The sequence below is a fragment of the Salmo salar genome, chromosome 07 (genome assembly GCF_965601325.2).
Source record: "Salmo salar chromosome 07, fSalSal1, whole genome shotgun sequence".
Taxonomy (NCBI): domain Eukaryota; kingdom Metazoa; phylum Chordata; class Actinopteri; order Salmoniformes; family Salmonidae; genus Salmo; species Salmo salar.
The window spans coordinates 41,720,172-41,745,940 of NC_138297.1; the positions used below are offsets into that span (position 1 = coordinate 41,720,172).

The 25,769-nt window shown below is 43.2% G+C and overlaps 1 protein-coding gene across 1 annotated transcript; it reads right to left on the reverse strand.

Moving 5' to 3' along the window:
• Nucleotides 1-6,690: 6,690 nt before the first annotated feature.
• Nucleotides 6,691-24,846, reverse strand: LOC106609249 (transmembrane protein 168-A). The gene is made up of 5 exons (XM_014207829.3): nucleotides 24,746-24,846; nucleotides 23,053-24,355; nucleotides 16,554-16,696; nucleotides 10,477-10,751; nucleotides 6,691-8,839 (listed from the first exon to the last, which is right to left on the reverse strand). The coding sequence occupies exons 2-5, from the start codon at nucleotides 24,214-24,216 to the stop codon at nucleotides 8,292-8,294; spliced, it is 2,130 nt and encodes a 709-aa protein (XP_014063304.2). The 5' UTR covers nucleotides 24,217-24,355; nucleotides 24,746-24,846; the 3' UTR covers nucleotides 6,691-8,291.
• Between the last annotated feature and the right edge of the window lie 923 nt (nucleotides 24,847-25,769).

The following is a 25,769-nucleotide window of genomic DNA, read 5'->3' on the forward strand; positions in this document are numbered from 1 at the left end:
GGTTCCGAACTTCAATTTAAGAATGGAGGCCACTGTGTTATTGGGGATCTTCAATGCTGCAGACATTTTTTTGGTACCCTTCCCCAGATCTGTGACATGATACAATCCTGTCTCGGAGCTCTACGGACAATTCCTTCGACCTTATGGCTTGGTTTTTGCTCTGACATGCACTGTCAAGTGTGGGACCTTATATAGACAGGTGTGTGCCTTTCCAAATCCTGTCCAATTAATTTAATTTACCACAGGTGGACTCCATCCTTGAAATGTTTCTACAACTTGATTAATGGAAACAGGATGCACCTGAGCTCAATTTTGAGTCTCATAGCAGTGTCATACTTACATAAAGAAGGTATTTCAGTTTTTATTTTTATAAATTTGAAACATTGTAAAAACCTGTTTTGTTATTGTGTGTAAATTGATGACAAATCAATAATACAGTTGAAGTCGGAAGTTTACATACATACATACACTTAGGTTGGAGTCATTAAAACTCATTTTTCAACCACTCCACAAATTTCTTGTTAACAAACTATACTGCTCAAAAAAATAAAGGGAACACTTAAACAACACAATGTAACTCCAAGTCAATCACACTTCTGTGAAATCAAACTGCCCACTTAGGAAGCAACACTGATTGACAATAAATTTCACATGCTGTTGTGCAAATGGAATAGACAACAGGTGGAAATTATAGGCAATTAGCAAGACACCCCCAATAAAGGAGTGGTTCTGCAGGTGGTAACCACAGACCACTTCTCAGTTCCTATGCTTCCTGGCTGATATTTTGGTCACTTTTGAATGCTGGCGGTGCTTTCACTCTAGTGGTAGCATGAGACAGAGTCTACAACCCACACAAGTTGCTCAGGTAGTGCAGCTCATCCAGGATGGCACATCAATGCGAGCTGTGGCAAGAAGGTTTGCTGTGTCTGTCAGCGTAGTGTCCAGAGCATGGAGGCGCTACCAGGAGACAGGCCAGTACATCAGGAGACGTGGAGGAGGCCGTAGGAGGGCAACAACTCAGCAGCAGTACCGCTACCTCCGCCTTTGTGCAAGGAGGAGCAGGAGAAGCACTGCCAGAGACCTGCAAAATGACCTCCAGCAGGCCACAAATGTGCATGTGTCTGCTCAAACGGTCAGAAACAGACTCCATGAGGGTGGTATGAGGGCCCGACGTCTACAGGTGGGGGTTGTGCTTACAGCCCAACACCGTGCAGGACGTTTGGCATTTGCCAGAGAACACCAAGATTGGCAAATTCGCCACTGGCGCCCTGTGCTCTTCACAGATGAAAGCAGGTTCACACTGAGCACGTGACAGACGTGACAGTCTGGAGACGCCGTGGAGAACGTTCTGCTGCCTGCAACATCCTCCAGCATGACCAGTTTGGCGGTGGGTCAGTCATGGTGTGGGGTGGCATTTCTTTGGGGGGCCGCACAGAGATGAGATCCTCAGACCCCTTGTGAGACCATATGCTGGTGCGGTTGGCCCTGGGTTCTTCCTAATGCAAGACAATGCTAGACCTCATGTGGCTGGAGTGTGTCAGCAGATCCTGCAAGAGGAAGGCATTGATGCTATGGACTGGCCCGCCCATTCCCCAGACCTGAATCCAATTGAGCACATCTGGGACATCATGTCTCGCTCCATCCACCAACGCCACGTTGCACCACAGACTGTCCAGGAGTTGGCGGATGCTTTAGTCCAGGTCTGGGAGGAGATCCCTCAGGAGACCATCCGCCACCTCATCAGGACCATGCCCAGGCGTTGTAGGGAGGTCATACAGGCACGTTTTAAGGACATTACATCAAAGTTGGATCAGCCTGTAGTGTGGTTTTCCACTTTAATTTTGAGTGTGACTCCAAATCCAGACCTCCATGGGTTGATAAATTGGATTTCCATTGATTATTTTTGTGTGATTTTCTTGTCAGCACATTCAACTATGTAAAGAAAAAAGTATTTAATAAGATTATTTCATTCATTCAGATCTAGGATGTGTTATTTTAGTGTTCCCTTTATTTTTTTGAGCAATGTATAATTTTGGCAAGTCGGTTAGAACATCTACTTTGTGTATGACACAAGTAATTGTTCCAACAATTGTTGACACAGATTATTTCACTTATTATTCACTCTATTTCAATTCCAGTTGGTCAGAAGTTAACATACACTAACTTGACTGTGCCTTTAAACAGCTTGGAAAATTCAATTCAAGGCTTTAGAAGCTTCTGATAGGCTAAATTACATAAATTTAGTCAATTGGAGGTGTACCTGTGGATGTATTTCAAGGCCTACCTTCAAACTCAGTGCCTCTTTGCTTGACATCACGGGAGAATCCAAAGAAATCAGCCAAGACCTCAGAAAAAGATCTGTAGACCTCCACAAGTCTGGTTCATCCTTAGGAGCAATTTCCACACACCTTAAGGTACCACGTTCATCTGTACAAACAATAATACGCAAGTATAAACACCATGGGACCAAGCAGCCGTCATACCGCTCAGGAAGGAGACGCGTTCTGTCTTCTAGAGATGAATGTACTTTGGTGTGAAAAGTGCAAATCAATCCCAGAACAACAGCAAAGGACCTTGTGAAGATACTGGAGGAAACAGGTACAAAAGTATCTATTTCCACAGTAAAATGAGTCCTATATCGACATAACCTGAAAGGTTAAGAAGAAGCCACTGCTCCAAAACCGCCATAAAAAAGCCAGACTACGGTTTTCAACTGCACATGGGGACAAATATCGTTTTTGGAGAAATGTCCTCTGGTCTGATGAAACAAAAATAGAACTGTTTGGCCATAATGACCATCATTATGTTTGGAGGAAAAAGGGGTAGGCTTGCAAGCCGAAGAACACCATCCCAACCGTGAAGCACGGGGGTGGCAGCATCATGATGTGGGGGTGCTTTGCTGCAGGAGGGACTGGTGCACTTCAGAAAATAGATGGCATCACGAGGAAGGAAAATTATGTGGATATATTGAAGCAACATCTCAAGACATCAGTCAGGAAGTTAAAGCTTGGTCGCAAATGGGTCTTCCAACTGGACAATTACCCCAAGCATACTTCCAAAGTTGTGGCAAAATGGCTTAAGGACAACAAATTCAAGGTATTGGAGTGGCCAACACAAAGCCCTGACCTCAATCCTATAGAAAATTTGTGGGCAGAATTGAAAAAGCGTATGCGAGCAAGGAGGCCTACAAACCTGAGTCAGTTACACCAGCTCTGTCAGGAGGAATGGGCCAAAATGCACCCAACTTATTGTGGGAAGCTTGTAGAAGGCTACCCAAAACGTTTTACCCAAGTTCAACAATTTAAAGGCAATGCTACCAAATACTAATTGAGTGTATGGAAACTTCTGACCCACTGGGAATGTGATGAAATAAATAAAAGCTTTAATAAATAATTCTCTCTACTATTGTTCTGACATTTCACATTCTTAAAATAAAGTGGTGATCCTAGCTGACCTAAAACAGGGAAATTTTACAAGGATTTAATGTCAGGATTTGTGAAAAACTGAGTTTAAATGTATTTGGCTAAGGTGTATGTAAACTTCCCGACTTCAACTGTACATTTTAGAATAAGGCTGTAACGTAACAAAATGTGGAAAAAGTCAAGGGGTCTGAATACTTTCTGAATGCACTATATACCTTGTTGTCTGACAAAGAAGGGAAGGTTGGGTTACTAGAAGGAAGGAACCTACAACTAAATCTAGGTAATTGGTTATATTCTGTTCATAAACCTAGCTAGGTCAGGTGTTAGGTTGTTTTGTTACATTACAGGATGAATAACAACATTGAAATGTGACACGTGGTCCTATGATAGGGAATCATCTCTGGTGATTCTCTGGGCTTCCTCACGTGATGTTCATGTTGATGATGACGATGATAAGAAGAAGGTAATGTGCACCACTAAATGACAGAGGCTAATGCAGTATCCTGTAATACTTACAACTTTCTAGAACGCATGGTATCGGTGAAGTATGAAAATGTATGACTACACACAGCGATGTAGAAATAGTTCCGGATTTTAATGTAGTTTTGAAATTTTTGGCCTTTGACGCTAAAATTCCCTTTCTGGTTTTCAGAAAAGTCTCACTCTTACTTCTCTCCTAAAATATCTCTGGGCACGGCTATACTTTGATTTAGAGATTTAAATCAATGATGTCCTCCCTTCAGGAGAAGTGTGCTGTTGTTAATGAATGCTATTGGTATGAAGGAGACAGACAGACAGATAGATGGGAGGACAGAGAAAGACCTTTTTACTTCAAAAGACCAAAAGGGTAGCTAGTTTGTTTAATTTCCTTACTGGATGAAGGAAGGACAAGTGAGCTGGATGGAAGGTTTTGTATTTGGCAGCAGCCTTTAAAATAAAACAGTGGTTAAGTGGCCACTAAACACATCCTCACCTCTTGTGATTAGAGATAATGCCTCTGACATTTCAATGTCACAGCAATGTCAACTGTCTTTTTTTGGGGTGGGAAAGTTGGAGTGGTCCTGCATCGAATGAATCAATAATCTCATCCCATTAGTCCAGCAGCCAGTCAGGCCCATTGACAGCCAGAGAGGAGGAGAAATTCTGTATTTATACATCTACAGTAGATTTCCCTCGCAATGAGCAGATGCTGAATGACTGTGAGCAGCACACTTAAAGGCCTGAAGGACACACAGGAGAATAGACCAGACCTCTGAATAGGAAAGAGTGGAATGAGCTCATAGTCATACAGTACTGCATGATGGTTCATATTGCAACATTACAAAGGCTTGGAAACAATGAATGAGACTAGGAATAATGATGTGTGCTTGCCTTACTGTGGAGACATGGTTAAATGAAGACAGTGAATCATTTCATATTGGTGTGTTGTTGTCTAGCAGTGAAATACAATTTTTAGAAGATTTTCTACCCGTGGCCTCCTACTGTGGGCTGTGTCAATGTTTCGGTTCTTTCAAGCACACTTCTTTCAAGTGACTTCATTCACGGTTACAAAAAGCATGATATACAGCTAAGTAATGCTCAAATACAGTCTGGATAACACTCACGCACATCATTTCTCCTATATCAGGGAAACATTTTCTGATGGGCCCAAATTGCCCACTCAGTACAGATGAGGCACAGCTGCTGAATGAAGCATGCTGGGTAGTCCTACTGTCAGTGTATGTGGCAGGCTCTGACTCAGCACATTGATGTGGGCTGCAGAGAGAGTGAAGAGCAAGCAAGCGAAAGAGAGACCATTGATGTGGGCTGCAGAGAGAGAGAGAGAGAGAGAGAGAGAGAGAGAGAGAGAGAGAGAGAGAGAGAGAGAGAGAGAGAGAGAGAGACTGGCTCTTTTATTACCGAATCCAGTTTACGAGATTAATCCAGCTTTGAATCTAATATTCCAATAAATGATTCCTCCTGTATACATGAATCACTGACCTTACCCAATAACAGCACTCTATTCCAGCCCTGGCCAATAGAAAGACAGAGACAGTGTGTGTGTGTGTGAGTGCGTGCGTGCGTGCATGTGTCTGTGTGAGGATGCAGGCCTGTATGAAAGCAGCAAATCTGACACTGGACTTCTCTCTATTCATCCCAAAACGTAACATTGTTTCATCCCTTCCTCTCTGTAGTCTAATAGTATCTTCCAGGCACCATGCCGCGGTTCACTGACCTGCTCTAAGAAACCAATAAAATGCATCAAGTGTGACCATTGAAAGCAGCTCTACCTTGGGAGACATTGTAAGGGAACATTTTATGTTCTGAAGACATAGCCTTGAATTGTACACAGTATGCATCTTCTCTCACTCCCTCTTGGTTCGTGTAGGTGACTGTGACCTCCTCTACAGACCTATTGGCAGAATGCCCAGAATATGATCTGGAAGTTAAGATAGTTTCTTGAGAAACTGAGCCCGCGCGATAACAGCCAGTCACCTGCAAGAACCAACCCTATGAACCATGCCTCTGTAGGTTTTCTGGGTAGCGCTATATAAGAGGGCTGAGGGGACCGCCCTGGCGGAGCTTGTGGCAGACTTGTACTTTGTACGCGTGTTTGTTGCAACCTCTCCACTAAAACAGATAATAAAGAGTGATTCATTTAATATTGACTTAAGGTGTCCCTGGTGTTGAATTTCCACCAAACATGTTGAGGAAAGGGGAATTAAACTGAAGTGAAAGCTTTGTGTCCAGCTAGACTCCCCAGTGAGAGAGAGAACTGACAGCTTTTTACAGCAGCACAGGACAATTATTCCTACAACATCTGTCCAGACTTCTACGTTCCCAAACCCAATATTTGCTGCCAACAATAACATTTATACAGCAAGGCTCTGTATTTGCTCAGTCTGTAAACCATGCCATTTTAACGTTTGGAATTGGAACGGATGGCTAGGGACACCTCTGGGTCATCTCCTCTCTCTTATGCCCCATTTCATGATTCATCTTTCCCACTCTGCTTTTTTATTTTTCCTCTCTCGCTCTATGCATCCCCCTCTTCCTCCTCTCTCTACACATCCTATCCTCTCAAACCACAACTAAAGAGACAAGCAATTATGTAGAGGCGATTGGGCCCAATTTAACCCATTGAACGTGCTTTCCAAACTAAACTGACTCTGACTCTTTTCATCTCTGAAGTAAACTTCCCATTTCAATGCCCAGGTAAATACCAGAATGTTGCTCAGCTGCACAGGCTTTTTACAAAAGGCAATTACTTTCAATAGATAATGTGATCAACGTTTTACATATTCACTTTATTATTCCAGCATAATCGGAGATAAGGCATCACATCGGTTCTTATCAGGACAACAAAGATATAGCGAGACAAAAAGCTTGGCTTTCATTTATATGTAGAATAATACAATTTGACCTTTTTAGCATAAACATCAGTGTATCATAAAGGCAGCATCGCAGCGAAAGAGCGAGAGCGATGAGAGAGAGCACCAGATGAAGCAGAAAGGTTGGCCAATATGGGTCACCATGGCCATCGCCACCAAGGAGGGCACAGTGATTCAATGATGGGCTAAATGTGGTGAGTCATTGTTTTAACAGTGGATTTGACTCCAAAACAACTGCAGCAAACTGACGCCAGGCAGGGAGCTGTGTAAATGTATATCCCTGCAGCTATATGGATCCTGTCAGCCTGACCAATTGTCAACACTCCCTCCTCCTACTCACACTGAGGCAGCACATTTATAAAATTAATGGTTAAAAAAACGAATCAATGAATTAACCACATTTGTTGTGATCCGTCTAATGGAACAGAATTGGGTGCTAAAATAAGGTAACAAGGCTTTCATCTCATCATTTTAAATAGTCAGTCTACAGAAACCAACACCAAACGCAAGGCAAGACAAAATCTTTGGCTAGACATTTTAATGGTAAAATCTATATACTATCAGTTTCAAAAGGGGAAATAAACATGACAAACAATTTACAAAAATCTTCCCAGAAAAAAACACGTATGAAATAATTATATATTTCATTTTCAAAATAAAGCACAATGTCCCAAGAAAGTTCAATTTACAAAGTAACACAAGGCACATAAGGTGGATGTCAGTAAACCATAGATACACAGAATATTGTGGAGATTATCTACTTGTGCCATTAGATACAAGGCCCATACTAGCATGGTAGAAGTCTATAGCAATAAGACTGATTGCGGTGATTGTCTATAGCTTTACCATAGAAAGCAGGCCTATTGTGGTGACTGTACTTTACCACATATTCTATTGGTGATTGTCTACACATAACTTACCATAGATACTGGTCAACACATTTACATTTTAGCCACTTAGCAGACGCTCTTATCCAGAGCAACTTACAGGAGCAATTAGGGTTAAGTGCCTTGCTCAAGGGCACATCGACAGTTTGTTCACCTAGTCGGCTGGGGGATTTGAACCAATGACCTTTCGGTTACTGGCCCAACCCTCTTAACCGCTAGGCTACCTGCTGAAACTCCATTGTGATCTCCTTGCCTGGCTATCCATCCACATTGCTCCGTCCAACTGATGTTGTTTCTCCACAATGGGTCTGGATTTGCCCCCCCCCCCCAATGATTTCTAGAATGCGAACACAATCTGACCAATCTGATTGGTCCCAGAAACCGATGGGTCGGGCCAGAGCCGGACTACCTGATTACGTTATCAACTTTGATTCTCTGATTGGATCGTCTATAACAAATCTAACCAATCACTGATGAATTTGTTTTGAAGTCAACTTCTAGGATGACAGCTTCAGACTGAAAGTATGGAGCGATTGATAGAGCAGAGGAATTCAATTCAGGGCGAGTGGTCAGGCAAGTGATCTCCCAGGCAGACAGACAGCTCAGTCAGTCTATGAGTGGACCAGTTTGATGCCCTGTCCCGTGTCTAGTATATTGGGAGGGAACCAGCCCAGTTTGAATCGCCTGAAGCACTTCAGACACACTCCACACAGCCAGAGGAGGTTGAGCCCACAGCACCAGTTGGATAGGTGCACCAGAGGATAGGTAGCCTGGGGGAAGTGGGTCTTCCAGTGCTCGGCCACGTCGCTCCCTGTGGGAAGATGGAGCGTGTAGTCGCTCCAGTGCTTTGACACGCCGTAGGCCGCCGCCACCGTCCTGTCCTTCTCCGACCACTGGGTGGTGCTGTCCGGGTTGCAGTTGAACTCCACCCACTCCGAGGTGAAGTCCCCAAGGCGGGGGGCGTCCCCGCCTTCGATGTCGCCGGCGGGGGCGAGCTCGGCCCCTTGCACGGCCAAGTAGACTCCCTCCGTCCTGCGGACCTCCTTTACCCAGGGCATGGAGTTCTCTGTGTCCAGGACCAGGATGAGACGGGAGGTGAAGCCGTTGTTCTTCTCCTTCCACCACTCCAGCAGCTGCTCCAGACGCAGAGAGTCTCCTCCTGGTAGAGAGAGAAATAAACATTGTAATAACCACAACCTAGTCTTAGGCTGGGAACAAACAAGGAACAACCATTGTTCTATATCAGAACATGCACAACGTAAACCAAAAGGAACATGTGAACAGTCAAGTTATTTGTCAAATCCTCTCTATCGTTATTCTGAGCACCGTCTACAACTACACACCTGTATGTCCTATCCCTAGTATAAGGCACCTAAATCTTGAGTTATAGGGACTGCTCTCTGTTTGGGCACCCTTCCTCTGTGGCAGAAACGTGAGCGGCGTACAAGTGTGTATATGTGCATGTGAGTAGCCTGTGTGATTGAGTGTGAGTGCCAGAGACACCCCACCACCCCGCTCTTCCCAGTCCGTTCTGTAAAGCTCCAACGCCAGCCAGGACCCAGGTTGTTTTCCACCCGGCCTCCACTGCTCAAACACTGTGACACGGGGTATGACACACAGTATCCTTCATGAGGATTAATACGGCAGTGTGCTCCGTGGCAGGAAGATTAAGAGGTGTCCGTAGATGGTGCCAAGATATTTCTTTACAGTTTGGGAGCTGCTCAGAAAGGGACTGGTTAGGTGGTCGCGAGCACACTGATGCTTAAAAGTACAATTTGGGTTTCAGGGGAGCAGTGGGGTGGTATACTGTGGCCGCGTTGATGTTTTGACACATATTACTAGAAGACTTAGTTGGATCTATATCGTTAGGAGGACAATACATACACGTTTTTTATTTTTATTGACCCTGCATGTTAGGAGTTTAGTAGCTAGTTTGATAACAAAGGTTTTAAAAGTTACTGTAATCATAGCTTAGCTTACAGTATGATACAAATATATTCCTTCCTTAGTCCATTAAATAATAATTGGTTAATGGGTTAATAATAATACTAATTAACGACACTTATTACAGCTGACTTGCCCGATGAGCCACGACGACTGTCTGCACGCATTTGAATAAGGTAGGTGGTTAAGGTAGGTGGTTAAGGTAGGTGGTGAGCAAGTAATGGACATTAAAGACAAAAAGGTAAAAGTTGTCGGGGTTCATGTTGAAAAGGAGAAGTTACGAGTGGGAGTACATCAATGGTCAAGTCATGTTTAACTTGTCACTGAGCTTGTCTTGCACCATGCAGTGATAAAGCGTGGGCGTGTGTTGGCAGCCACTGAAGACAAACTTCAGTCATCACACTGGGGAAAATGTTGGACTCTTCACTTCTACTAAGAGTCGCCATGGATTAATGAAAAGTACAGGCACACGCTGTATCTGGCAGACTACTCAATATGTTGGACTTGTTCTGACTACTGCTGTGGTTCCAGACATTTCTCAAAAACAAATGAAAAACATTTAAATGTTTGTCAAAACAAAAAAATAGTATTCTACACTCATCCTCATGTTTTATTCAAACATATAACCTTAATTTGATCCTGTATTTATTTTATTTTTTTCATGTTTGATCTAGTCTGGAAATAAATAGGTGAAAAATAAACACTGATAAATGATGAGAGACAGAGCGAGGCAAGAAGCTTGTCTGCTGGTTTCTGAGCGTTGATTAGAGCCAGCCAGCCAGCCAACCAGCCAACCAACCAACCAGCAAGCCAGCCAGCCAACCAGCTTATGTAAGCTATGGTGACCCTCACCTGCCAGTGCCCAGGCCCCGGTGCGCTGCGTATGCCCGCTGTAGAACACCACGTATGTATCATGGCGGGGCCCGTCGGCTGTGCGAAGCTCCAGGAAGGCCTTGAGTTTGGCCTGCAGGGCCTCCAAAGTCACCCCGCTGGTGGAGTAGTCACAGCCAAACGTCTCGATCATGTGGTGGGAGAAGAGGTGCTGCACGCTGTTCAACATGCCCGTGGAGCGCACGTTCAGCTCCTGCACCTGGTCCGGAGGTAGGAGGGTGGGATGGCCGTCTGGGCTGTGGAGGGAACGGAGAGAAGGATGAGAGGACGGGTGGAGGAAAGGAGGGAACGAGAATGAATATGAGGAGAGAATGGCAAGTGGAGATAGGAATTGAAAAGAGGAAGATGAGGAGAATGTAGAGTAAGGAAAGGAATAGAGGTGGAAGAGAGGTGAAGGCACTGGAAGTACAGTAGAGATGGAATATTAGATAATATGAATGTGTGTGTGTGTGTGTGTGTGTGTGCGCGCGCAGGGCTAAGATGAGTGAGAATAAAGATGGAGATGAGTCCTGACCCAACAACAAGATTCGGAGGTTAAGACAGAGCCATCTGTTTGATCCGGCACACCTCTTTCTCTCCATCCCAACAGCACCAGGCATGAGGGCAGGAGTCAAGGCTGCCCCTGTCTCCGTCACTCAACATAGCCCCACTCACTCTGTATCTCTGTCCCTGTGCCTGGCATTACTCACAACTTTCTCCATTCAATCACAGAGACATCTACATAACTCAAAACATGTCATCTTAAAGCAGAGTTATTATGATCTTGAGACAGACTTTGGGCTGGATAGATTGGAGAGAGTTCTGTTTAAATAATGAGTCGATTTTGACTGAGTAGTTGTGTTGAGATGACTGGGGGCAGTGGATAACGTGGCTGTTGGAGGCTGACGTGACAGATTTGTTTCACTAACCTGGCCTAGGTCTTATCTATACAAAGATGGAAACATATTAGTCTCTCGCTATCTCCTTCCCTCTGTCCTCCCTCTCTAAAAGCCCGGTCTCTCTCGCTCCCTCCCCTGCACCCTCTCTCACTTTGTCCATCTGACTTGCTCTCCTTTGTTCTCTGTCCCTCGCCGTTCCCTTCTCCTCCTCATCTTCCCAAGGGGCCCTCACCATTGTAAAAACATGATCTGAGCCAATCAAACAGTAGATAATACACTGCTATATTCTCAACATGCTCTCGGGTCTCCCGCTGGGGCCTACATCCCCTGGCATACAGAGCAGATGTATGGGCCTGCATCCGAATCACCACCACAGAGCTAGCTACTGCTAAGTGCTAACTGCCCTAGCACAGAGGTCAATCAAATCAATCACATTTATTTATAAAGCCCTTTTTACATCATAGAGGCAGAGTCTGAAATGGCACCCTATTCCCTGCATAGGGCTTTAGTCAAAAGTAGTGCACTATGGGTCCTAGTCAAAGGGATAGGGTGCCATTTTGGACAGAGAGTGGCCCTGCCTGGTCATAAACACATTTTCCATCCACAGCCTCTTAGTATGCCAGGGAGAGAGCAGCCTCAGGGGAGAAACATTAAGGCCATGTTTATTGGGATATTTTTCCACTTGGTTTGTCCAGTGAGGGAATTGAAATTATGGTCTGTCCCTCTGGATGCTGTAAAGTTAAGATATTATTATTTTCTTTACTTCGGTGCAGGGAAGATTGATGATTGTGGAGAAGAATAAAGTGAATGTGTGTCTGTGTATGTGAGGTCTGTGTACGTGTGTATATTGAATTGTGTGTGTGTGTGTGTGTGTGTGTGTGTGTGTGTGTGTGTGTGTGTGTGTACGAGCGTCAGAGTTTCCATTACGAAAATGTGGCGTCTGACTTTTGATCGGCAGTATTTTAATTTAACAGACATTTGAGAAATTTACCGGACCCATATGCATTGGGCGCATAACCTGATTAGGGCGTCCACCCACTGACAAAAATCACATTTAGATTATTTATCTTCACAGAACATGCAACTCGAGGACACAACAGCGTGCGTCCTTCTTACCGAATTCCAATGCGCACTTTTAAAATAAGAATAACTGCCACATTTACTTTTCATCAGCCAACAAGACGAGTAACAAGCAGCAAAATCACTAGCCTATGTCAATGTAATATCCCCCATAGTCGAAAAGTTTACCTATTCTTATGGTCAGCTTGTCGTTCAATGCGAGAAAGAAATAGCCTATTCCAAACAGACCCTGGGACAGTTATGGGATGATAGATCCCAAATTCATACAACTAGTAGGCCTCGCCTACATAAAAAAATGTAACAAATTTAAAAGCAATGAGGCTAATGCAACAGATCAGAACGTTTAGCTTAAAATGTTGATAAACTATTATTTCTTCACAGTATAAGCTTAGCAAAGCACACAAGGCAGTAAGCTACGCAGATATGTTTGTTCCGTAATGCAATTAGCAGAAAAACAGTTGTCAAACGCAAACTTCACATGCAAGCAGTTTCATGTGACAGAGATACAAATATCTGTTAGAAATATGGAAAGAGGGGAGATCTAAAAGATGCAACAACTAGCATGGGTTGCTAATATGACTGGAGCTGTGTTCGAATACCCATACTAACATTCTGTATACCACATACTTCATGAGTATATACTACATACTATTAGTTCATTTTAGTATACTGTACATGAACGGTATCGTTTCAGTTGAGCGTACTAGCGCTTTGCCTGTCTACCGGAAGTTGATGCTGTTGCTATGCAACCTCTTGCTAGTTTGTTAGCATAACAAATGACTAGCTAGACATTTTACGATTTCGGGGGTGTTCGCAAATTCAATCTGGAGTGACAGTCTGGGCGTTCATAAATTCAGAGTGTTGTTAGATTATTCGTTCATAAATTCAGAGTGTTTCGCTCTCGGAACGTTCAGAGCGCACACTGGGCACTCTGGCTGAGGAGTAGGGTCGATCCGAGTGTTCGCTGGCAGTCAAGCCAGACACAAATGAGAGAACACCTCACTCTAACCATTTTACTCGCCCTAGCAGAGCTGGTTAGGCTGTTTTCATGTTATCCAGAGCGTTGGTGACTGGAAACAATTTAATGACGCTTTTTTTGGCCAACGTTTACTGCCACTGGCCATATTCAATGGGTGTTGAGTGTTCGTAAATTCATCAGTTATTCTGCGCCCTGGCACTCTCAGACGAGAGTGTTCTGAAATCGGAGTAGATAGCCAGAATTAACAATGTCCATTGAAACACACAATGACTATACATACCACTTAGCTAAGAATGATGTGAATAGTTAGATAGTTAAAATACTGCCTGGCAAGTTCGATGTATTAGTAGCCAACTAGCTAACATACCGGTACATACTGCTGTAATGCTATGCTGTTTATAAGGATAGCGTAGTTAACAAATTGTCAGCCAACATAACTTACTTGAAAAGTCATGACTTTATTACATTGCTCAACATTTTCTTAACATTTGTCATAATTAGTTAAAGCAATGAATTTGTATCAGCTCTCGTCGGACTTTGGCTGCATTTTATCCAACATTTTCTTCAAATCTGAAAACGTTGTGAAGTCACACCCATTTTCTGAAGAATTGCATTATGGGCCCTAAAAGCACGGAAATAGTGTACACTGCTTGTATACTTTGTATTTTGGCGAATTTAGTACGACATCGGTGAACTTTTGGCATACTAACTATATCCATACTTTATACTCACATCAAAAATAGTATGGTTAGTATTGAACACAGCTTAGGATTGTGCCTTTGGTTACTGGACAATGAAAGAAAGTTGATTTGAAAACCAATAGAACATGAGAGAAATAGGCTACACGCCTCATAATATGAAGTAAAATGTTCAAGTTTCAAACAGTTAAATATATGTTTTCAAAATGCATACTGCTCCAGCTCATTGCAAAGTGGTGTGTGACATGCTGAAGCCTGCCTATACCGTTGCCTATATGCACTTGAATGGCGAATGGGAAGCGTGCTTCAATTACAAGTTGAGAAATAAAAATAGCTCTTTTTAAATCGTGGCCATCAAAACAGTTTAACACGCAATTGCATTTAGAATTGTTACGCAATGATTGGGCTTATAAAAGCAAGTTTCACTCCAGCAGCATCAAATGAGCTGTTTGAGAAGCTGTAGCAGCAGTTCTCGCGCTGTGTGTAGATGTTGACCCGCTGTGTGTAGATGTTGACCCGCTGTGTGTGGATGTTGACCCACTGTGTGTGGATGTTGACCCGCTGTGTGTGGATGTTGACCCGCTGTGTGTGGATGTTGACCCGCTGTGTGTGGATGTTGACCCGCTGTGTGTGGATGTTGACCCGCTGTGTGTAGATGTTGACCGACTATGATTTTTCAACAATACCGATTATTGGAGGACCCAAAAAAAACGATACCGATTAATCTGACGATTTTTATATATTTGTAATAATGACAATTACAGCAATACTGAATGAACAATGAACACTTTAATTTTAACTTAATATAATACATAAATAAAATCTACTTCGTCTCAAATAAATAATGAAACATGCTCAATTTGGTTTAAATAATGCAAAAACACAGTGTAGGAGAAGAAAGTAAAAGTGCAATATGTGCCATGTAAAAAAGTTTCAGTTCCTTGCTCAGAACATGAAAGCTGGTGGTTCAATATTCCCAGGTCTTCAATATTCCCAGGTAAGAAGTTTTAGGTTGTAGTTATTATAGGAATTATGACGTGTCGACTATTTCTTTCTATACCATTTGTATTTCATATACCTTTGACTATTGGATGTTCTAATAGGCACTTTAGTATTGCCAGCCTAATCTCAGGAGTTGATAGGCTTGAAGTCATAAACAGCACTGTGACTCAAGCTTTGCTAAGAGCTGCTGGCAAACGCAGTAAAGTTTGAATGAATGCTTACGAGCCTGCTGCTGCCTACCACCGCTCAGTCAGACCGCTCTATCAAATATCAAGTCATAGACTTAATTATAATATAATAAACACAGAAATACGAGCCTTTGGTCGTTTAAATGGTCAAATCTGGAAACTATAATTTCAAAAACAAAATGTTTATTCTTTCAGTGAAATACGGAACCGTTCCGTATTTTATCGAACGGGTGGCAACCCTAAGTCTAAATATTGCTGTTACATTGCACAACCTTCAATGTTATGTCATAATTATGTAAAATTCTGGCAAATTAGTTTGCAACGAGCCAAGCGGTCCAAACAGTTGCATATACCCTGACTCTGCGTGCAATGAACGCAAGAGAAGTGACACAATTTCCCTAGTTAATATTGCCTGCTAACATGAATTTATTTTAACTAAATATACAGGTTTAAAAAAAATATACTTCTGTGTATTGATTTTAAGGAAGGTATTGATGTTCATGGTTAGGTACATTCATGCAACGATTGTGCTTTTTTCGCGAATGTGCTTTTGTTAAATCGTCCCCCGTTTGGCGAAGTAGGCTGTGATTCGATGACAAAATTAACAGGCACCGCATTGATTATATGCAATGCAGGACAAGCTAGTTAACCTAGTAATATCATCAACCATGTGTAGTTAACTAGTGATTATGTGAAGATTGATTGCTTTTTATAAGATAAGTTTAATGCTAGCTAGCAACTTACCTTGGCTCATTGCTGCACTCGCGTAACAGGTGGTCAGCCTGCCACGCAGTTTCCTCGTGGAATGCAATAGAATCGGCCATAATCGGCATCCAAAAATGCAGATTACCAATTGTTATGAAAACTTGAAATCAACCCCAATTAGTCGGCCATGCCAATTAATCGGTCGACCTCTAGCTGTGTGAAATTTTCCGCTCATAGGCTCTGTATCTGTATGCTGTGCGTGTGTGATAAACATAACGACTAACGAAAATACACACGCGACAATTTAATTCCACAAAATGTTGCACATGAACTTATAGACCGATAAGCATGTATTCGCAAATGTATTTGTTTTTGCCAAAAGCTGGCTATTACCGGCTAACGGAGACCCTGGTGTGTGGGGTGTGTGTGTGGTGTGTGTGCGCGAGTTCAGTGTACATGTGTCTACGTAGTCTTTTATATATATGTGTGTGTGTGTACGGTTAAATACCTGCTGTAGCTGGTAGGGACGACGAGAGCGTAGCCCACACATGTGCCCCCCAGGCAGCTGCCCAGCTCATGGAAGAACCCGTGGGCCAGAGACTCCAGAGGGAGGACCACCAGGAACACACTCATGAACACACCATTTAAGGGCTGCAACACAAGAGAGCATTTAATTTGTGATTTTTAAAAATGTTTTGAAACAAAAGAGAATTGAGCTATTTAGATACAGACATAAAACAATTCTATCACAAGGCTTCAGCTCAAAACACCCTTCAAAAGACACTCAAGTGAAGCTGTGGGAATGAGTTCAAAACACCCTTCAAAGACACTCAAGTGAAGCTGTGGGAATGAGTGAGAATGAAGCCTTTTCAAAGATAGATTGTGGCCTTGGAATTCACTTAGACTATAGGCCTACCCAATGGACTCTGTTATACAAATTCACCAAGCTATTAAAATTCAGTAAATAAACACAAATTACAAAGAAACAATAGGCATCTAAATTATTTGATGACGTTGCCATGACAATTTCCACGTAGCCTTGTGTTTCCTCAATTACACTTGTGTTACATTCACATTTGCAATTAAAATCCTTATTAACTCTTTCCTCAATCTGACTTGTCCAATTAGCGAGGCACCAGCAAGGTTACCACATCACTTCGGAGCTCCATGCTTCATTATTAGCTAGTCAGTTTTGGATGGAGGCAGCAGACCTCTTGTTAAATTCAGCTCCGACTGCCCAAGGCCTCACAGCTGGTCCATCATCATCTCCTCAGTCCTGATTTGACATAGTAGCTCTTATGCCATCCCAGCCTTCAAGCCCTTTTATTGTAGAGCAAGGCTATAGGCCTAGATTAACGAAAAATAATTCAAGGCTATAGCTAGGCCTACATGTTTGGTAACACGGACACTGAATTGTATATTTAACTTTTTTATGTTGAGTGTGTGGGTGGGTAAGTGTTATTGCTTAAAGACATGCTCCAGTACTTTGGTGACTAAGAAATAAAAACATTTAACCTCCCGCTTTGGTCTGGATGTGTCAATGTGTAGTTCATACATGCATCATCTATAGGCAGAATTACTGTCACCTTAAATAGCCACGAAATCAGTCAGTGACTGCTTTCTTGAAGCTGCGCTGCGCCATTTTCCCTACATTTCCCCCCACATGGGCAAGACTCCAAGCAATTAGAGTTCTAGCCAATAAGCTTCAGCCCCTCGCATGAGTGACAGCTAGCAAGACGCCTGCCCATCGTTATCCAAAGAGGTTGCAGTGCGGGCCCAATGACTCAGTGGACACAGCAGAGAGAGGGCGAGAGAGAGAGAGAGTAATTACGTGGTGCACATAACTGCACATTTGCGATGTAGTATGTAAGTTTTGGAGACCACTTTTGGCTCGTGAGTAATATTTTCAGAACAACAAGTATACAAAAAAGGTACAGGAGAATCTCTTTAAGGGCAGTTCCATTTCAGCAAGCCATGACACCCACCATCTCCGATTGTTGTTGAAATAGTTTGTCACATTCCTGCAAACATTAGTCTTTTCAACAAAATATTTGAACTCTGAGCAATTAAACTAATTGATTGCATCCAAATTGGCCATTTCAAATCATAGGATTCATATAATATTAATTAAATATAATACCCAACATCTGATTTGGACCAAACTACTTAAAATGACTAAGAGGTGAGGAATCCAAATAAATCGCCAACAGCCACGCATGTACCCCACCCAAACCAAGCCCACTCCAACCGCCAGTATACAGTATCAGTTCTCTATGTTTGACAAGTATTATGAAGCTTTTTCTCCCCATAAATTAGTGTGAGAGTACCAGGTTTTGTCCACTAGATGCTGCTGTTCCTGCTCGTACTGCAATAGCCTTTTATACATTTTGCAGGTCTCTTGTGCTTATTAAAGGTCGTTTTTATCCCAATATCAAATCATTTCTGAGTAACAATTAAGTACCTTGATTGTGATTGTTTTAAATTAAAATGGTCAAAAATAACAAAAAAAATCTTCTTAGCAAAGAGCAATTTCTCAAGCAAGAATTTTGCTAGGATTGTCTGGGAGTGGTCTGAGTGGGGAAGGGAAAATTGCAAACTAGCTGAGAGATTTGGAACGGTTTCTTATTGGTCTATTTACTAATTTACCGCTTGGTGATGTCAACAGTCAGGCCAAATCTCCATCCCACCAAAACAGGCAGAAATTTTAGGCGGCCTTTTCAAATCAAACTTTGTGTCACATGTGCCGAATACAACAGCTGTAGTCCTTACCGTGAAATGCTTACTTACAAGTCCTTAACCAACAGTGCAGCTCAAGAAAGAGTTAAGAAAATATTTAACAAATAAACAAAAGTAAAAAATTATTAAAAAGTAACAATAACGAGTCTATATAAGGGGGGTACCGGTACCGAGTCAATGTGCAGGGGTACAGGCTAGTTGAGGTAATATGTACATGTAGGTATGGGTGAAATGACTATGCATAGATAATAAACAGCGAGTAGCAGTTTGCCGTGCAGTAGCAGAGAAAACAGTCTAAGACAATTTTTTGGGCTTTCCTCTGACACCGCCTAGTATATAGGTCCTGGAAGGCAGGAAGCTTGGCCCCAGTGATGTACTGGGCCGTACGCACTACCCTCTGTAGCGCCTTACGGTCAGATGCCGAGCAGTTGCCATCCCAGGCGGTGATGCAACCGGTCAGGATGCTCTTGATGGTGCAGCTGTAGAACTTTTTGAGGATCTGGGGACCCATGTGAAATCCTTTCAGTCTTCTGAGGGGAAAAAGGTGTTGTCGTGCCCTCTTCACGACTGTCTTGGTGTGTTTGGACCATGATAGTTCGTTGGTGATGTGAACACCACGGAACTTGAAACTTTCGACCCGCTCCACTACAGCCCCGTTGAAGTTAATCGGGGCCTGTTCAGCCCGCCTTTTCCTGTAGTCCACGATCAGCTCCTTTGTCTTGATCACATTGAGGGAGAGGTTGTTGTCCTGGCACCACACTGCCAGGTCTCTGACTTCCTCCCTATAGGCTGTCTCATCGTTGTCGGTGATCAGGCCTACCACTGTTGTGTCATCAGCAAACTTAATGATGGTGTTGGGTCGTGTTTGGCCACGCAGTCGTGGGTGAACAGGGAGTACAGGAGGAGACTAAGCACACACCCCTGAGGGACCCCAGTGTTGAGGATCAGTGTGGCAGACCTGTTGTTGCCTACCCTTACCACCTGGGGGTGGCCCGTCAGGAAGTCCAGGATCCAGTTGCAGAGGGAGGTGTTTAGTCCAAGGGTCCTTAGCTTAGTGATGAGCTTTGTGGGCACTATGGTGTTGAACACTGAGCTGTAGTCAATGACCAGCATTCCCACATAGGCATTCCTTTTGTCCAGATGGGAAAGGGCAGTGTGGAGTGCGATAGAGATTGCGTCATCTGTGGATCTGTTGGGGCGGTATGCAAATTGGAGTGGGTCTAGGGTATCCGGGATGATGATGTTGATGTGAGCCATGACCAGCCTTTCAAAGCACTTCATGGCTACCGAGACGAGTGTTATGGGGCGGTAATCACTTAGGTATGTTACCTTTGCTTTCTTGGGCACAGGGACTATGGTGGTCTACTTTCAACATGTAGGTTACAGACTCGGTCAGGGAGAGGTTGAAAATGTCAGTGAAGACACTTGCCAGTTAGTTTGCGCATGCTTTGAATACACGTCATGGTAATCCTTCTGGCCCAGCAGCTTTGTGAATGTTGACCTGTTTAAAGGTCTTGCTCACATCGGCTACCGAGAGCATTATCACACAGTCATCTGGAACCGCTGGTGCTCTCATGCATGCTTCAGTGTTGCTTGGCTCGAAGCAAGCATAAAAGGCATTTAGCTCGTCTGATAGGTTCGCGTCACTAGGCAGCTTGTGTCTGGGTTTCCCTTTGTAGTCTGTAATAGTTTTCAAGCCCTGCCACATTCGACAAGCATCAGAGCCAGTGTAGTAGGATTCAATCTTAATCCTGAAGTGACGCTTTGTCTCTGATGGTTCGTCTGAGGGCATTAAAAGGGCAACATCATTTTCACAATTTCGCAAGTATTATTCCAACCTCAAGTGTGGAAATATATAAAACACAGGTAAATCTCATTTTTGACTGCACAGGGCCTTTAAATGAACCCATTGCAACTTTAGGTAGAAAAGCAACAGCTTTTGCTCATGATTAAAATAAATGGTGGGTCATAGCTTAAAGGGATATAGCGAGATTCTGACAATTAGTTTTCTACCTACCCACACAAACTCGCGGATAGCATGTTATTGTCTCTGCGTGCAGTATTAAGGAAACTACATTATATATTTTTTTGGGCGAGCCAATGATGACGCTACTCGTCTAGCATTAACTGGAAATCTACAGGTACAGTAGTATAAGCTGGCTGGAGATCTTATATGATGTGGCAAATAGTTGCCTCAGTGTAGCATGTTATGCTAGTAGCAGATTACCAAGTAAAGCTAAATAATGTATGGCTCTTTATGTAAGGAGATAGACATATTAAAGTGCTAATTAATTTGGTCACGGTTGAGAGCAGAAGCAGCTCTCCTCTCCGGCTTGGGACTGTCTTGTGAATGCATGCCAGGCCTCTAGCAAGCGTCAGTCTCTGGGGCTTATGACGTGACGCTTGATGTTTCAATGTTGATGATGCCACTCGCCTTCCTTTGTTACTAGGCTATGCAGCTATCATGGTCAGATCTGTCTCGAATGAGATAATTAAAATCTTCTCAATGATGAAAAACCCAAATAAATGAAAAGCTCAGATCAATCACTCAATCGATCAATCAGCTGATCAATAAACCAACTGATTTATCAATCCATCTTTTCATTCATTAGTATAACATATACAATGGCTTGCGAAAGTATTCACCCCCCTTCACATTTTTCCTATTTTGTTGCCTTACAACCTGGAATTAAAATATATATTTTTTTGGGGGGGGGGGTTTGTATCATTTGATTTACACAACATGCCTACCACTTTGAAGTTGAAAAATATTTTTTATTGTGAAACAAACAAGAAATAACACAAAAAAAACCAGAAAACTTGAGGGTGCATAACTATTCACCCCCCAAAGCCAATACCTTGTAGAGACACCTTTTGCAGCAAATTACAGCTGCAAGTCTCTTGGGGTATGTCTCTATAAGCTTGGCACATCTTGCCACTGGGATTTTTGCCCATTCTTCAAGGCAAAACTGCTACAGCTCCTTCAAGATGGATGGGTTCCGCTGGTGTACAGCAATCCTTAAGTCATACCACATATTCTCAATTGGATTGAGGTCTGGGCTTTGACTAGGCCATTCAAAGACATTTAAATGTTTCCCCTTAAACCATTTGAGTGTTGCTTTAGCAGTATGCTTAGGGTCATTATCCTGCTGGAAGGTGAACCTCCGGCCCAGTCTCAAATCTCTGGAAGACTGAATCAGGTTTTCCTCAAGAATTTTCCTGGATTTAGCGCCATCCATCATTCCTTCAATTCTGACCAGTTTCCAAAACCCTGCGGATGAAAAACATCCCCACAGCATGATGCTGCCACCACCATGCTTCACTGTGGGGATGGTATTCTCGGGGTGTAGAGGTGTTGGGTTTGCACCAGACATAGTGTTTTCCTTGATGGCCATAAAGCTTCATTTTTGTCTCATCTGACCAGAGTACCTTCTTCCATATGTTTGGGGAGTCTTCCACATGCTTTTTGGTGAACACCAAACGTGTTTGCTTATTTTTTTCTTTCAGCAATGGCTTTTTTCTGGCCACTCTTCCGTAAAGCCCAGCTCTGTGGAGTGTACAGCTTAGTGGTCCTATGGACAGATACTCAAATCTCCACTGTTGAGCTTTGCAGCTCCTTCAGGGTTATCTTTGGTCTCTTTGTTGCCTCTCTGATTAATGCCCTCCTTGCCTGGTCCGTGAGTGTTGGTGGGCGGCCCTCTCTTGACAGGTTTGTTGTGGTGACATATTCTTTCAATTTTTTATAATGGATTTAATGGTGCTCCGTGGGATGTTCAAAGTTTCAGATTTTTTTTTATAACCCAACCCTGATCTGTACTTCTCCACAACTTTGTCCCTGACCTGTTTGGAGGGCTCCTTGGCCTTCATGGTGCCGCTTGCTTGGTGGTGCCCCTTGCTTAGTGGTGTAGTGGTGTTGCAGACTCTGGGGCCTTTCAGAACAGGTGTATATATACTGAGATCATGTGACACTTAGATTGCACACAGGTGGACTTTAACTAATTATGTGACTTCTGAAGGTAATTGGTTGCACCAGATCTTATTTAGGGGCTTCATAGCAAAGGGGGTGAATTCATATAAACATCAAGTTATTTTTTTCATTTCACTTCACCAATTTGGACTATTTTGTGTATTTCCATTACATGAAATAAAAATCCATTTAAATTACAGGTTGTAATGCAACAAAATATGAAAAATGCCAAGGGGGATGAATACTTTTGCAAGGCACTGTATTACCCTGCCAGTTCACCATTTACCACTATGGAGCATCTTACCTGCCAGGACACAGCTGCCAGTATGGCTGTGGACACCAGGCTGAAGAAGACCAGGCGTTCAGAGATCAGGCAGAAGTGTCTCATCCCCCGCGAGGCCATGATCCGGTCCAGGCTGCGTGTGTCTGACTGCTGGATCGAGCGCGCTTTCTGACATTCACTCAGCTTGGTGTGGAAGCCCCATAGTGTGATCAGCAGCACCACATGGCAGACTGTCCAAAACAGGCCAAACACACAGAATCCAGGGATCACCAGGTACCACAGTTCTAGATGGCTCATCTTTAGAGCGGCTAGGACGAAGAAGGCTATCTCCACAAGCCCCAGAGGGAGCAGGGAGATTCGACGCCAGACACGTCCCCAGGAAAGCAGGGGCAGCCAGCGCTCGGTGGCCCCCAGGCTGCTGAAGTAGACGTCCAAGAGGGGGTCACATATCAGACGGCCCAGGTAGCAGCCCAGGGCGAAAGGATTGGTGGTTATCCTCACGGCCTTGAAGAACAGCAGGGAGGTGACCAGGGTAAAGCAGGCCAAGTTGGGAAGGGCTAGGAGGGACTTAACACGTAGGCTCACGATCAGAGCCCCCAGCGCCACCACTAGGGCAATGAGGGCAATAGATTTGTGCATCAGCATGGTGGTGCTAGCAATTCCAAAGCCCAGGAGTTCTAGGAGCTCCTCGGACAAGAGCAGGGTGGGTTTATAGTGAACGCAGCCCATTATCCTATCTGTTAAGGCCCACACCGTCCTCAAAGCCACACTAGCCAGCAGCAGGTAGTTAGTAGCCTGCTCCTTCACATTCTCCTCCAGCGAGGGACTATTGAGGAAGCACAGGAGGCCCAGAAGGAAGCCAAACCACAGGTGGAAGAGGCTGAGACTGGCCGACTCCATGGAGAAGTAGTAGTAAAGGATGCTGGCGATGCCCAGGACGAAGAGACCCAGGATGAAGATAACAAGGATCATGGGCTCGTCTGTCTGCTCCCAGCGCACGTACAGGCCCAGGCATACCGCCACCATCAGGTTGAAACTGGACAGGTAACCAAGGCAACGCACTGACGACCACATGTCCACCTCCCTGCTGGGCTCATGCCCAGGCCTGCTCTCCTCCTCCGGCTCCAGGCGTGACATGGCTGTGTAGAGACAGTGGCTGAGGCAGTAACAGATCCTCCTGAACATTCAACTGGGAGGACTCATGATTCAATGATCAGATATAACACTGACAGTAGCAAGCTTGTGTAGGTTTTGTAGTGGACTGGGACACTTGAATTTAGGCAACATTATGGATGAGATCCAGATGAAATAGGCTATTCAGCCACTGTGAAAGGAGAACACATTTTGGGAATGTTAAAAATGTGTACATGAATTATCATAAACACAACAATCATCCTAATTTAGCTGTCATATGTTGGCTGGATGACAAGCAAGTAAACAAACACCGTTATAATTATCATAGCAATTAACATGGACACTGTTGCTATTGACAGAAGATTAGAGATAGTTAGCTAGCGTGCTAGGTGCTGCTGTCAATAGCACAAGAATGCCACATAGCACAACAATGGCTACCTAGTTACGCGGCGTAAGGTTGAATAAGTGATGACATCTCCCACAATTCCAGAGACATTACAGTAAAACTACTTCAAATCATTAAAGCTGTTCACAAATACCTAGCGATGACAAAACGAAAGATTAACATTGAGTTGCTTACTCTTGTTTGTTTAAAAACTTTTTTCGTTTCCAGTTCGTGATGTTTCCGGACTCCAAACTACGGCAAGGATGATGAGTCAAACATAACTGGGATTTTGCGTTTGCAGAGAAAACGAATGTGGTTTGACGTCAGGTTGTCCCTCTCAATAAATTATTATTCCATTAGAGGTGACATCAATAAAATATAATTATTTACGTTAACAGTCAGTGGCGGTTCTAGCTTGTATGGCTCCCTAGGCGAATTCCCGCTTCAGCGCCCCCCAAAAAAGAAGCACCATTCTGCACTAACTGTCATTTTTATTCAGACATTTGGAACAACAATAAATAATCATAACATTTAAAACTATATAAATATAAAAATATATACAGAAATAAGAAACAAAGGCAAATAGAAACAAACTGTAGTATATAAATACAAATCAAAAATAGAATCGAATTATTACACTATTACACTATTGCTAACAAAAAAACACAAATAAAACTAAATTGCACGAATCCTATATCACACAAATAGAATAACACACTTATAAAGAAGAGAACCTGATTATTACACTATTGCACTTCAAACAAGAAACACACAAACTAAATTGCACAACTGCCATCTAAACCCTGACCTTTCTTGCCTTCCTTAATGGAAAGTCATCAATTACATCATCATAAGAAATTTGCCCAGCAATTGCATGGTTAATACTGATGACAGCAAGGCCACTAAGGTGTTCCTGTGACATGGTGGACCTCAGGTAGGATTTGATGAGCTTCAGCTTTGAAAAGCTCCTCTCTGCTTCAGCTACGATCACTGGAAGAATAAGACAAATTCTAAGAGCATAAATTTGGATTGGTTTTATATTATTCTTAACGATTTTGCACAAACCAGAAAAAAATGCAACAATATGTCTGTGAAACTATATTCACAGTATTATTAATGAATTGTGTTTTATTCGGTAGCATTTCGTAGTGTGACTGATTTTACTAATTGCATTAGTACTGTACAAAGTTAGAGGTGCGCTATTTGATAGATTCCCCCG